Genomic DNA, 14,111 nt, shown 5'->3' on the forward strand with positions numbered 1-14,111 from the left:
AGGACAATCATATTCCTAAATAAGGATCCAAGATTAATTTTGGTTTATTTGTTTGGTACAGTTGTAAAAATTGTTCATGCGCTTAGATCTTTCTTCTCTTTTCAACTTCGGAATTGAGCTGTAATATGAGGGAGGAGGGACTCAGTGTTCATATCGTGTCTGACAGAGACTGTGGTTGAATCGATTCAGTCTGACTCTTCTCAGAGTGAACACTTGTACTATGGATCTTCATTCAGTTATTCTGCTCTGTGTCTCAGCTGGTATTTATTTACATAATTATTTATTTAACAATTTTTCTCAAAACTTTTCACTAAAAAATTACCAATTAACTTTTCCTTATCACCTGCTGTCTTTGGAAATGTCATCAAACCAGAACAACTAGATGTTTTTGCTGAGGAGGGTTCAAGTGTTATCCTGTACTTTTTCTGACTCTGGAGTTACAGATTATCTCCACTGGTACCGTCAGTATGGAAGATCAAAACCTGAATTTCTTGCACTCACCTACAGCAATGCAAAAGTTGCTCAGCGGTCTGATGTAGATCCAAGATTCTCTGTTAACATTCCAAAAAGGGAACATGTGGATCTGGAGATCTCCTCTGCTGCTGTATCAGACTCTGCTCTGTACTACTGTGCTCTGAGGCCCACAGTGACAGGAAACACATCAGCTCTCTACAAAAACCTGTTACAATGAGAGACAAGAGAGAACACACAGAGACAGAGATGAAGACAGAGAGAAAGAAGCTGTAACTGGCAATTGTGAACCAATAAAAATAAAAAATAAAAAACACAGTACCAAAATCAAAAGGTACACACAGGTCCCTATGATCCCTATGAAGCTGTTCTTTAACACCTGTAATTCAGTCAACTGTCAAACTATAAAACATTTCATATATTCCGCATTTGCAATAAATAGTGCAGGTTGATGTATGCCACAGGATGGCAGTGTTCACACACTTTCACATGGAGATATTGTTCCTATCCTATATGAGAAATCGTCATACTACAAAATTATGTTAAACTTTTATATTGTACAAATTATATTGAAAATATACTTACATAACAGAAAATATATAAATCAAGAAATCCCATATTCTTCAGGTTACATAACATTTCCATGCTAATAATAAAGAGTAAAAAAAAAATGCAGGCATCAAATATTTGTGCCTTTACAACCTTAATAAACTAAATTTAATGTATATTGGTGTAATGTGTACAGTATATTTCACTGGCTTCTTCATACTGGCACTCATTGGGTTTATTTATTTTTTTTAATAATAATGCTCTTTTTAAAGAAATACTCCATTGCATTCACTCTGTGCTCCATCATCACCATTATCATGGTTTGTGCACAGTGAGGAAGCTGAAGTCCATCAAAAATGGTTTAATTAACCATTAAACCTGATATTGTTTTTGATGTAGGCTAAACCCCCATGTAAAACTTTTTATATACAATGTTCTTTAAATCGCTTATACAATAGCGTAGTTATCTAACACAGTTAAATGACAGTCATAAACAGCAGAAGGAAGTTCAGAGAGAAGGAAGTTCCTGTGTGTGTTTCTGACTGATCTGGAGTGACTTACAGCTCAGAGCACTGAGAGACTCAACAGAGAACTGAACTGATCTGATTGAACATGGACAGATGCTTTATACTGATTCTCATTGTGGGAACAGGTATATTATTTACTGAGCAGCTGACAAAAATATTTATGTACATAAAAAGGCTATATTGATATTATTTTGGTCATTTCTATTTTGTAAAACATGCTGTGACATGTTTTTCCAATATTATTTTGACAACTTTGCTTTCACAAATCAAAAATCAGTTATATTTGTGCTTACTGTTGACAGGTTTGGTGGCTGGAGACAACATTGAGCCAGATAAAGGGACAGAAAAAAACTCTAGAGAAGGAGAAATGGTCAAGCTGAGCTGCTCATATAGTTCAAGCAGTGAATATGTTGTGCTTTACTGGTACAGACAGTATCCCAATGGAGAACCACAGTATTTATTACGCAAAGGAGCCCGATTACGTAATGATGATCACACCTCTGATGGTCGATTTAATTCGGATACAACACGCACATCCACTGAACTCACTATTACTGATGTACGTCTGTCAGATTCAGCTCTCTATTATTGTGCTCTAAGAGTAGTAGCCCAGTGATACAAAACACGAAACTTGTCTTACAAAAACCTGAAGCTCTTTTCACTTTGAAACTATATCTACTGAAAACCACAATCAAAACCATGATCTATCCAGCCCTGAATGTAATAAAATATGTGGTAACACCTGTGTGAGTTTTAATTAGACATAAAAACTTCCAAAAAGCACTGACAATGCAGTATTACATTCTTTGCGGTTCCTTTTATACACAAACGCATTCTAAAATATAATTTCTTAATCGCTTGTCATGCAGTAAAACAGGGAGCTAGTAAAGGGAAGTCACTTAAGTGAGATTTGTTGAAAGGGTGTTGAGATTTCTGTCTTTTTAAATATTAGGACTCCTTCTACTTCTTCAAATGACTGTCTCTCAGCACTACTCCTCTTGAGTTCATGGCCCTGTTGCCTCTCCAACAGCATCCAGCCTATACTGATATATTATCGTTCAGTCTTTTGGGTTTATTTTCATGGCTTTGGCAGTGACATCGGAGCTTTTTCTCCCACTGACACACAGACTATTGTCATGCTCAAATCTAGTCCTCAACAAACCAAAGCCATCTGCATTATATATTATTCATTTAGCAAATGCTTTTACTCAAAGGGTCTTTGTCATTTCTGTAATACAACAACATTCTTTGTGCTTTTTAGTCTTGCTGCAAGAAAGAATGATACATTATAAAAACATTTGTTTTTTTTATAGTACAGAGAGAAAAAAATAAAAAGTCAGAAAGGGACTTGTTGCATTAAGATTATTTCAGCTTTTGTCTTTGAGAAGGACCCTTTATAATTGAATGAAAACAATGTAATTTCAGAAGTTGGCCACTGTGTGGCATAATCTATTATGCTGATTTATGAAGTCCCTGCTATATGTGTATATCCTTTGCAAACAGATTTGCACTGTTAGACTTCAGACTAATGTTGCCTGCTGCACATATACTATGCTAATCTGGCTGAGGAATTTACTTTTACTGGCAGTAGTTCTTGGTAAGTAACAATTCAATTAAATCTAACATAGTGCATGATCATTATATAAGAATATACAGTATATCTGTGTTTTTTTCTTGACAGAGTGCAATACACAGGATTCTGTCAATCAACCAACAAGAGTTCAAACAGCTTCTGAACATGAGATGGTTAAACTTCACTGCACTTACAGTACCAGTGATTCATACCCTTATCTTTACTGGTACCAACATAAAACCAATGGATTCCCAGTTTACATGCTCCGTAAACTCTCGACTGGATCAAGCAGCAGTGAAAAAGAATTTGAGGAAAGATTTCATGCAGATCTCAACAAATCCTCAAGTTCAGTTTCTCTGTCAATCCAGGATGTGTGTGTGTCTGACTCTGCTGTTTACTACTGTGCTCTGCAGCCCACTGTGACAGAAACACATAAACATCCTGACAAGATCTAAGGGCTCTGAAACATACAGTTTTAACATGAGCATATTTTTTCAATGCTGTTAGCAGTGGGTGGAGTTTATTCACACTGTTGAGAGTGTGAGACAGAGACAAACAGTTGTTCAAATACTATATTTGCCATCACTATCTCTCTGAAGACATCATGTTTCTCTTTAACTGGATAATAATTCAACTTTGCATGGGTAAGATATATTTTTTAAGCAATATGCTTATTATAAATGTCCCTTAAAATCCATTTAGTGTTGCATATGCAGTGAATAAATGTTTTTTTTTTTTTTGCACAGGAAATTCTTTTGGTGACACAATACAACCATGGTTTCCAGAAAAACATGATTCTGATGGTGAAAATATGACTCTGTCCTGTAACTACAGTCTCACTAGTGGCACTAGTGTTACTATCCAGTGGTATCGCCAGTATCCCGGAGCAAAACCAGAGTTTTTACTTTTTGTCACTGAATATTCTAGCAAATCTGTGCCTGAACTACGTCTATATTCAGAAGCTAAAAAAGAAATCAAACGTGTGGATCTGGTGATCTTCTCTGCTGCTGTATCAGACTCTGCTCTGTACTACTGTGCCCTGCAGCCCACAGTGACAGGAAACTCAGTAACAATGTGCAAAAACCTGATATACAGAATTGCATCTATTACACAAAATAGGTTTAGCAACAAGAACAAAACTGTAACAAAATACTAGTAATTTTAATACTGAAATCATCTGAGGTCTTTTTGAAGAGCATTGGGATGCAAGTGCCAGTTGCGTTTGGAATAACAGAACATGAGTCAGCATTGTGAGAGACATGAAAGTAAAGCCAACGTTAAAACACCACTGCTATCAATGATGTAAATATTAAGAAATATCACACTGCCACTGAATGCCGCAACTGCATGTTTTGGTGAATAAATAATATAGGCTAATCAAATGCATGAATGCATAGTGTATGTATATCCTAAGATTAATCATTGTACATGTGATAATAATTAAGTGATATACTGTAGTTTAATTTATACACAATATACAGTCTTCTTCACAGAGGCTCCTCCCAACAGTCAGACCATGTGATATGAATTTACTGCTGCTTTAACAGATGCAGAAAGAGGAAGAGGATCACAACATCTCTGCATATTTTTTAAGAGTCCGCAATTTCAATTGTATATAATGGCACTCTGGAAATTTAATATTGTGATCATAGTTTTATATATCTGGGGTGAGTAGTACGATTAAATAACGATTCTTTTCAAATCTATTTAAAATGAATTTTCCTTATGTGTGTAATGTGCATATTTAGTCATATTATTTTAATTCAATTTCAGGTTGTAATTCTCAATCTCAAGACAAAGTTGATCAGCACACAAGGATTCAATCTGCTTTTGAAGGTGATACTGTAATGATCGACTGTACATATGAGGCTACTTATACAGGCCCGACTCTCTTTTGGTACCAGCAGAAAGACAATGGAAATCCAAAACACATGTTAAATAAATTCTCTAAATCTGGAAACAGTGAGGAAGAATTCAAGGAGAGATTTCATGCAAATCTCAGCAAAACTTCAGTTCCACTGACAATCCAGGATGTGCGTGTGTCTGACTCTGCTGTGTACTACTGTGCTCTGAGGCCCACAGTGACTGAAACACACTCATACCACTGAAACACACTCATAGCACTCATACAAAAACTAAGGAATACACATTACAGGGGATTTACATTGCCAGGCCCCCTTGAAATCTGTATGCACAGAACATGAAGCTCAACAAAATTGGAATGACCGGCATTCACATATGATTATTTTCAGGTAGTTTAATTTAACACATTGTAATCAAGTTTAAATCCATTTCACAATTCCACAAATTATCCCCCAAATTTATTAAAAAATATTTTAAACATTTTCAGGCTAATTCTAATTTGGTGAAAAATGGTTTCAAAAATTTTTTTTTATGCTATTTCAAACTTCATCCACAAGGGGTCAGCATCACCATCTCCATGTATGAGTAGATCACGTGACAACACAAACGTTTAAAGAAGCACTCTGCAGGATGAACAGTTTTTGAGAGCACAGCTGATTGAATGTTTGTTTATAGATCAACTATGTTTAGATGGGCTTTGATTTCCCTGTGTTGCATAGCACATTATGATGGTAAGCACATCTGTATACTTTAAAAGAAAATGATTTACTGACATTAAGCTTAATAAATGTTTAAGTTTACTTTGCTAATAATTCATGTTAATGACTTACTTTTTCCTATCTATTTTTCCAGTGTCCTCAGCACAGGACAGGATTGAACAGACTTCAAGAGAAATGACTGAAAGTGAAGGAGCTCAAGTTATTTTAATGTGTAATTATACTACTGCTTCTACAAATCCGTACCTCTTTTGGTACAAACGGCTACCAAACAGATCACCAACATTCATTCTGAATCAATATACCACTGAGCCTGATTTTACAAAGAAATATTCTGCAACACTGAACTCCACACCAAGAACATTTCCACTGATGATCAAGAACCTACATGTGTCTGACTCTTCGGTGTACTACTGTGCTCTGAAGCCCAGTGACTGAAACACACTCAGCACTCATACAAAAACTAAGGAATACACATTACAGGGGACTTACATTGCCAGGCCCCCTTGAAATCTGTATGCACAGAACATGAAGTTCAACAAAATTGGAATGACCGGCATTCACATATGATTGTTTTCAGGTAGTTTCATTTAACACATTGTAATCAAGTTTAAATCCATTTCACAATTCCACAAATTATCCCCCAAATTTATTAAAAAATATTTTAAAAGTTTGCAGACTCTGCCTCAGCATAATAATAACTAATAGGGGACAAAATAAAAGAAAACATACTAAAACTAGATTTGAGGCAGGTGTGCAGTGTAAATGCAGATATAGGATACAGGTCACTTTTAAAAGAAGGTGTAAGCGGGTCGTCAAAAAAATCGGATAGGCTATAGTCAAAAAATCCGATCTGGGCATCCAGACCTGCAGTGTAAATGCAGCCTAAATGTAATGTTTAGTTTTAAACTATGTGCAGATGTGAGAGGGGTTTTGGCATCAAAGAGGAAGAGTTTGGCATATTGATCCAAGATGATCTTGTTACATTTGCTAGACTGTCACAAAGCTCAGTCCTGCTGCAGTGACACACATATGTACAATGATATTTCATTCAGTCATTTTGCTTTCTGCCTTGATATGTAAGTGCATTTGTGTATGTTTTGCATGCATTTGCATTTCTAATTTAACACTGTACATATATATATATTTTGTCAAATAATCTTATCTTACATGCTTAATTAACTTTTCATTGAAAATATAAACTTATTACATCCTTAAATACTGTACATTTTCCCCTGCTTTTACAATGTAGAATCCTATATCACAATGACAATGCAACATTACTATTTAATATAATTAACTAGTATTGTTTATTGTATGCTTAATTTCAAATCACTATAGTAAATCAATTTAATAATTATTTACAAATTATTATTATTTTTTATCTCTCCCTCTTTTCCAGGTGTGAGTTTTGGAGATGAAATCACAGCAGACAGCACTGAGGAATCTGCTGCAGTGGGTTCAACTGTAACTTTATCCTGCAGTTATTCCTCTGCACAATCACTTCAATGGTACCGTCAGTATCCCGGATCAGCTCCTCAATTTCTTGTGCTTATAATAGAGAGTGTGAAAGACACTAAGACATCTGATGTAGATCCCAGATTCTTCACTAAGCTCAGAAAAGAAAAACAAAATACAAAAGAAATCAAACATGTGGATCTGATCATCTCCTCTGCTGCTGTATCAGACTCTGCTCTGTACTACTGTGCTCTGAGGTCCACAGTGACAGGAAACACAAGAACACTGTATAAAAACCTGACACAGATGAAGGTGTACAACCAATTTCTTTCCATAATATAGGTACAGTATATTATAAATTCACACTGTATTAATATGAGATAAACTATAAAACAATATATAAACTATACAGTTGCAGCAGTGGTATGATAAATTATGCATATTTTTTTAACTTATTATGAATGCTATTTGTTTGCACTCTCCTCTAGGATTCAAGTCACTGACTACACATTGATTTAAATACAGTTCAACTTGCAATTTTTGTACAGTCACATTAAAGGGGTCATATGATGCATGCAAAAAAATGCATTTTATTTTTCCCTAAATTCTGTGTTTTCCATTTGATTTCTTATGGATTCCGTGTTTTATGATTCAGTACAAATTTATCATAAAAAATGGTGTCTAGTGAAATGAATTAATAAAACTTTAACAATTTAACCAATCTTTAACCAAATGTAATCAAATGAAACGTCTCAGGTTAGGCATGTAACCATGGTTCCCTGAGAATAGGGAACGAGATGCTGCGTCCTCTAGAGGGCGCTAGGGGAACGCCTTCAGCATGACCGGTGTCTGAAGCATGAGTCTAAACACGACAATGAACTTGACATTGGCAGGCGGCAACCTATGACGTCACAACTGGTGCACGTATGCAGGGATGCCTGAAGCATGGCCAAGGGACGCAGTGTCTCGTTCCCTATTCTCAGGGAACCATGGTTACATGTGTAACCTGAGACGTTCCCTTTCGAAAGGGAACTCTATGCTGCGTCCTCTAGAGGGCGCTAGGGGAACGGTATACCAACGCCGCCATGCTGAAGGGAAAAGCGCCTTATTGGCTGAGCCAAGACAAGACTCAAGGAGTCCTCACCCCTGCACCAGCAATGCAACCATAGACTAGAACTTCTAAGGACAAAGAGGCTCACAGAGAGCCTAACGCTCAGATTAGCTAAATGGCCCGTGGAACTCTGCAGAGTGGAGGCCTAAATACAACACTTCTCAAAGTGAGAGGTGGCCTAGCACACTCCATATAAGGTCAGTAGCCAAGGGGGCTCCAAGAGAGCCTAACAAGCTAGCATACTACCCTACCGCCTAGCCGAGCTCTAGGAGCGGAGACCTCAACATGAGGAGGCCTAACTAACACCCCACGCTCAGGACATCTTGTAAGGAGGCTCACAGAGAGCCTACAACTCACAGATCCTGTCCTAGCGCAGCTCTCGCGAGCGGAGGCCTCAATAAATAACCCTCTGTAGCGAGAGGAGGCCTGACGACGCTCACAGTAAATGGCCGAGCTCTAGGAGCGGAGGCCTCAACATGACGACTCTCTAAGCGAGAGGAGGCCTAACTGCACCCCACGCTCAAGACATCTTGTATGGAGGCTCACATAGAGCCTACAACTCACCGACGCTTTCCTAGCGGAGCTCTGGCAAGCAGAAGCCTCAATAGATAACTCTCTGTAGCGAGAGGAGGCCTGACGACGCTCGCAGTAATTAGCCGAGCTCTAGGAGCAGAGGCCTCAGCATGACGACTCTCTAAACGAGAGGAGGCCTAACTACACTGCATGCTCAGGACATCTTGTAAGGAGGCTCACAGAGAGCCTACAACTCACAGATCTTGTCCTAGCGAAGCTCTCGTGAGCAGAGGCCTCAGTAAATATCCCTCTGTAGCGAGAGGAGGCATGACGACGCTCACAGTAAATGGCTGAGCTCTAGGAGCAGAGGCCTCAACATGACGACTCTCTAAATGAGAGGCCTAACTACGCTCCACGCTCAGGACATCTTGTAAGGAGGCTCACATAGAGCCTACAACTCACAGATCCTGTCCTAGCGGAGCTCTCACGAGCGGAGGCCTCAATAAATAACCCTGTAAGGACATTAACTCTTTTGAGAGGGGAATCAAATCTTAAGATTCAAAATCAACCCTATTGAACTGATTCCAAATTTGATAGTTTACACCTTATCAACTGTTCGTCCAGCGTGACGTTAACATCAGTATACACACACATACAGTTCTGAAGATGAGAGTTTATGGAGTTCTGAGGAAGTCCCAAAGTTCTAGTACTTGTTACTAGTCCTTAGATCGCAACAAGAAAATCACAAAAGCAGAGATTGTCTTATATTTACTGCTTAAGATCAATTCAGCACCAGTTTTCCAGCTAGTAAGGAGACCTTGTTTTACTTGCGTTTGAGTTGAAAGTTGAGAGGGGTTTTCCTCGTTGGCTTGTCTCCCGCAGAGAGGAATCCCCACGTTGCTGATTGGTTGCAGATCTGTCGTTTGGATGACGTCTTTTGGGAGCCCTCGTCGTGAGTGGGCGTTGCTTGGTTACGGAGGAGCCTCGAAGTTCGTCTGAGAGAGTCTGAGTTTGCAAGACTTTGTTCAGCAGAGTCACGAAGCTTCAGCGAAGTGTTTGGAGTTCTGAATGACTCAATCGCTTGATGGTGCAGCGTGTGAGCGCAAGTTTGAGCATGGTCAAGACAAAGGCAAAAGAGCACGGATCTGTTCGTGACATTTGGTTTTAAGCGAGCCGATTTGGTCCATCCCAGAAGCAATTGTTCCAATCAGATATTGGCTGCAGGGCTTAGCCACGCCTCGCAAGGTTCCTCTTTGTGCATAGATTAACATAATGCTCCCTCCATCACATGAGGAGACATCTCTAAAAGTTTTGTTAATATTTCTATAAAGTGTTGTAATCATGCTGTAAGGTCTCTGTCTTGTGAAACAGGCCCCCATAAGCTATGGATTCACCACGTGAATATCATGAGGTATCTATACCAATCACCCCCAGCACATGACTCCAATATTCTGGGTCGATTTCCTGCCAGTCATGTCGTCATCTACTCAGAGGAGTGATTAAAGATTGATCCAATCAAGAGACAACAAAGCTTTCTTTGTATCAAGGACTGAAAAGGTTCGTTCACAACATATAGAAACCACGATGTCTTGTGACCAACAATGAGTGCAACTATTATATCCAGCAGGAAAAGGATGAGTAAATTAACTAGTGCCCTCAGGCCTGCAAGCACGGGATATACAGCGTGACGCCACATGACTTTTTGACCATCTGCTTCCTGCCCTGACTCTTACAAATTTAAGTAATCAAGTTATTACAATGCGTATGATACCGAAAATCAACATTTCATTCAAACCAAGATATTGCAAATAAAACAAGCTTTCACCCAACATCAAACATCAGGTATCTGGCATACACGTTAATAACCTTATCTACTAAAAAAGGGTTATAAAGCATTGATTAAACTTCATAGGTTACAATAAACACATCAAGCATATACAGGTGCATCTCAATAAATTAGAATGTCGTGGAAAAGTTCATTTATTTCAGTAATAGTATAGTTGCCCTTTGTACTTTAAATGATTGTCCTTTTGAGATTGTCTATGTGAGTTTGAGTGTGTTCCTTTGTTGCAACGAAAATAGCGCGAGTTATCATGTAGAAAGGAGAGGAGGAATGTCCTGAGGTCAAGAAAGTGGAGGTCTGCTGAGCCTTCCGCTCAGACGTGTCATTGTAAATCTGTCCGTTTGTGATTATCAGGTTATTAATTTATGCTGAAGCTGGTCAAAGTTACACTTCACATCTGGTCTTTGCATGGTCTCAGACAGAGGTTGATTGTCACTGTTCTTTAGATCTGTTGTTTTTGCAGGCCTGGAGCTTGTTCGCTAAATCACTCCCTTCCTGTGGTACATGGGTGTGAGCGAAGCTTGGTCAGCAGGGGACAATCAACCATTTGCGCTGACATGGTTCTAAAACAAAAGGGGTTTTCTTCTTCTTTTGATTGGATTAAGTCTTATCACTGCTTTCAACATCTCTTGAGAAGATAAGCAGAGTGGGACAAGAACTGCTCGAGACAATTGGGCACCATGTTGATCATTAATTAATTTTACGACCGCAGATGGCTGGGGAGGAGAATCTTTAGTTTTTGCTGTGGAATGTGGAGATTCAGTCGTTCATTTGTGTCTATTCACAGAGGCCCTACAACCCTCTGTAGCGAGAGGAGGCCTGACGATGCCCACAGTAAATGGCCGAGCTCTAGGAGCGGAGGCCTCAACATGACGACTCTCTAAACAAGAGGAGGCCTAACTACACTCCATGCTCAGGACATCTTGTAAGGAGGCTCACATAGAGCCTACAACTCACCGACGCTGTCCTAGCGGAGCTCTGGCGAGCGGAGGCCTCAATAGATAACTCTCTGTAGCGAGAGGAGGCCTGACAACGCTCGCAGTAATGAGCCGAGCTCTAGGAGCAGAGGCCTCAGCATGATGACTCTCTAAACGAGAGGAGGCCTAACTACACTCCGTGCTCAGAACATCTTGTAAGGAGGCTTACAGAGAGCCTACAACTCACCGACGCTGTCCTAGCGGAGCTTTGGCAAGCAGAGGCCTCAATAAATAATTATCTGTAGCGAGAGGAGGCCTGACGACGCTCGCAGTAATTGGCCGAGCTCTAGGAGCGGAGGTCTCAACATGATGACTCTTTAAACGAGAGGAGGCCTAACTACACTCCATGCTCAGGACATCTTGTAAGGAGGCTCACGTAGAGCCTACAATACACAGATGTTGCCCTAGTGGAGCTCTGGCGAGCGGAGGCCTCAATAAGATACTCTCTGTAGCGAGAGGAGGCCTGACAACACTCGCAGTAATTGGCCGAGCTCTAGGAGCGGAGGCCTCAGCTTGACGACTCTCTAAAATGAGAGGAGGCCTAATCACACTCCATGCTCAGGACATCTTGTAAGGAGGCTCACATAGAGCCTACAACTCATTGACGCGTTCCTAGCGGAGCTCTGGCGAGCAGAAGCCTCAATAGATAACTCTCTGTAGCGAGAGGAGGCCTGACTCTGCTCGCAGTAAATGGCCAAGCTCTAGGGGCGGAGCTCCAATACTTCTGCTCAATTTATTTATTTATGATTTAATGCCATGTCAGCAGCAGTGGCTATATTCATGGCAAGAGGAAACATTTAAATTTCACAATTCAGTCATATATATCAATTCAAAACAATTATGTAACAGTTTTGTTTGAAAATTATAAATAAATAAATATGTTAGCTTCTCAAAGCCAGATGACTACACATCATTTTATTCCTCCGAATTAAATGCAGCCAAACAACCAAACAAGTGAAACAGGGTCTGGATGTTAAGCTGAAAATCATCAAAATATATGCAATATAAAAGAATTGTGAATAACAGCTTGCAACGCATAAATTTTGTTGCAGGCCCATAACGAACGCATTGCTGTGGCAATGCGAGATTCGAGCCGCTCGATTCTATATTGCATAAGAGCTTCTACCCGCAAGAAGAAAAAAAAACGCATCGCATTTTATGAATGAACACAGCTCCCACGAGAGCTGACTGTGCGTGCTCCGCTCCCAAACAAACCACTCATAAATCGTGTGTATCCCCACACATGATATAGCGAGAGAAAAACAAGCGATCCAAAAAGCAGTATTAATGCTAACCATATCAACCTCCTCGGAGAAAGATAGCAGCAGCAAGCTCTCACTCGGAGGGGGAAGAGACCGCAGCGCGGGCTTCCAAACCCCGAGAGAGAGTGCTAGATCAGAGGTGAACGCATTGTGAAAAATTTGCTCTAAACATTCCACCCAAAAGCGCGTACCACATCCCTCGAGAATAGGGGCATAGCAAACGGAGCTTCATTGAGAAAATGTCCCTTTCAATGCGTGCATTCTGCTCCCTCAGGAGCTAAAACACGCTTGCTCCTAACTCATGAAGAAACAGACGAATTTCTTGTCCTGAAGACAAGAAAGAGGATGACGTAATTCACAGGTGCCCTTTTATACTTTCGGCCGCACCAGTTATGACGTCATGGGCTGCCGCCTGCCAATGTCAAGTTCATTGTCGTGTTTAGACTCATGCTTCAGACACCGGTCATGCCGATGAACGCATCGCGAAAAATTCGCTCTAAACATTCCACCCAAAAGCGCGTCCCACATCCCTCCAGAATAGGGACATCACAAACGGAGCTTCATTGAGAAAATTTCCCTTTCAATGCATGCATTCTGCTCCCTCAGGAGCTAAAACGTGCTTGCTCCTAACTCATGAACAAACAGACATCTCCTGAAGACAAGAAAGAGGATGAAGTAATTCACAGGTACCCTGTTATACTTTCGGCCGCACCAGTTATGACGTCATGGGCTGCCGCCTGCCAATGTCAAGTTCATTGTCGTGTTTAGACTCATGCTTCAGACACCGGTCATGCCGAAGGCGTTCCCCTAGCACCCTCTAGAGGAGCAGCGTAGAGTTCCCTTTCGAACGGAAATCAATTTACAACAAAACATTGTATTTTTATTTATTTTATTTTATTTTTTTATTTTATTTTATCAGACATGATGCTGCACAACAGAACTGTATAAATTAATAATAAAAAAAACTTTGTTGTATGATATTCCTTAAAAATATTTTGACTGTATTTTTTCTCAAATGAAACTGCATAAAGCTGGTGATGTGACTCTCAGAGCAGCCCACGGGCACCACGTTGGTGACCGCTGACTTATACTGTCTTTTTACTCGTTGTGTTGCGTATCGCGCCGCGTAAACATAAAACCATGTCTGCATTTGTGATCGGAGAAACGACAAACAACAAGTGCTACTCTACACTGCTCAAAACTCGCGTTTGAATCGTCAGTGGCAAATTCTTTAAATATAAAAAACGT

The 14,111-nt window shown here is 39.9% G+C and overlaps 3 gene segments (V, D, J or C); all 3 read left to right on the forward strand.

Annotated features, from left to right (window-relative positions):
- Positions 1–382: 382 nt before the first annotated feature.
- Positions 383–691, forward strand: LOC107684420 (immunoglobulin iota chain-like). The segment is given in 1 exon segment: positions 383–691. A coding segment is annotated over 1 exon segment (309 nt).
- Positions 692–1,606: 915 nt separating this feature from the next.
- Positions 1,607–2,163, forward strand: LOC107684421 (T-cell receptor alpha chain V region CTL-F3-like). The segment is given in 2 exon segments: positions 1,607–1,672; positions 1,850–2,163. Coding segments are annotated over 2 exon segments (354 nt in total).
- A 4,575-nt stretch (positions 2,164–6,738) lies between these two features.
- LOC107684422 (Ig kappa chain V-I region Hau-like) lies at positions 6,739–7,499 on the forward strand. The segment is given in 2 exon segments: positions 6,739–6,778; positions 7,102–7,499. Coding segments are annotated over 2 exon segments (438 nt in total).
- Positions 7,500–14,111: the final 6,612 nt, after the last annotated feature.

The sequence above is a fragment of the Sinocyclocheilus anshuiensis genome, unplaced genomic scaffold (assembly GCF_001515605.1).
Source record: "Sinocyclocheilus anshuiensis isolate Anshui unplaced genomic scaffold, SAMN03320099.WGS_v1.1 scaffold301, whole genome shotgun sequence".
In the NCBI taxonomy this organism is placed as follows: Eukaryota; Metazoa; Chordata; class Actinopteri; order Cypriniformes; family Cyprinidae; genus Sinocyclocheilus; species Sinocyclocheilus anshuiensis.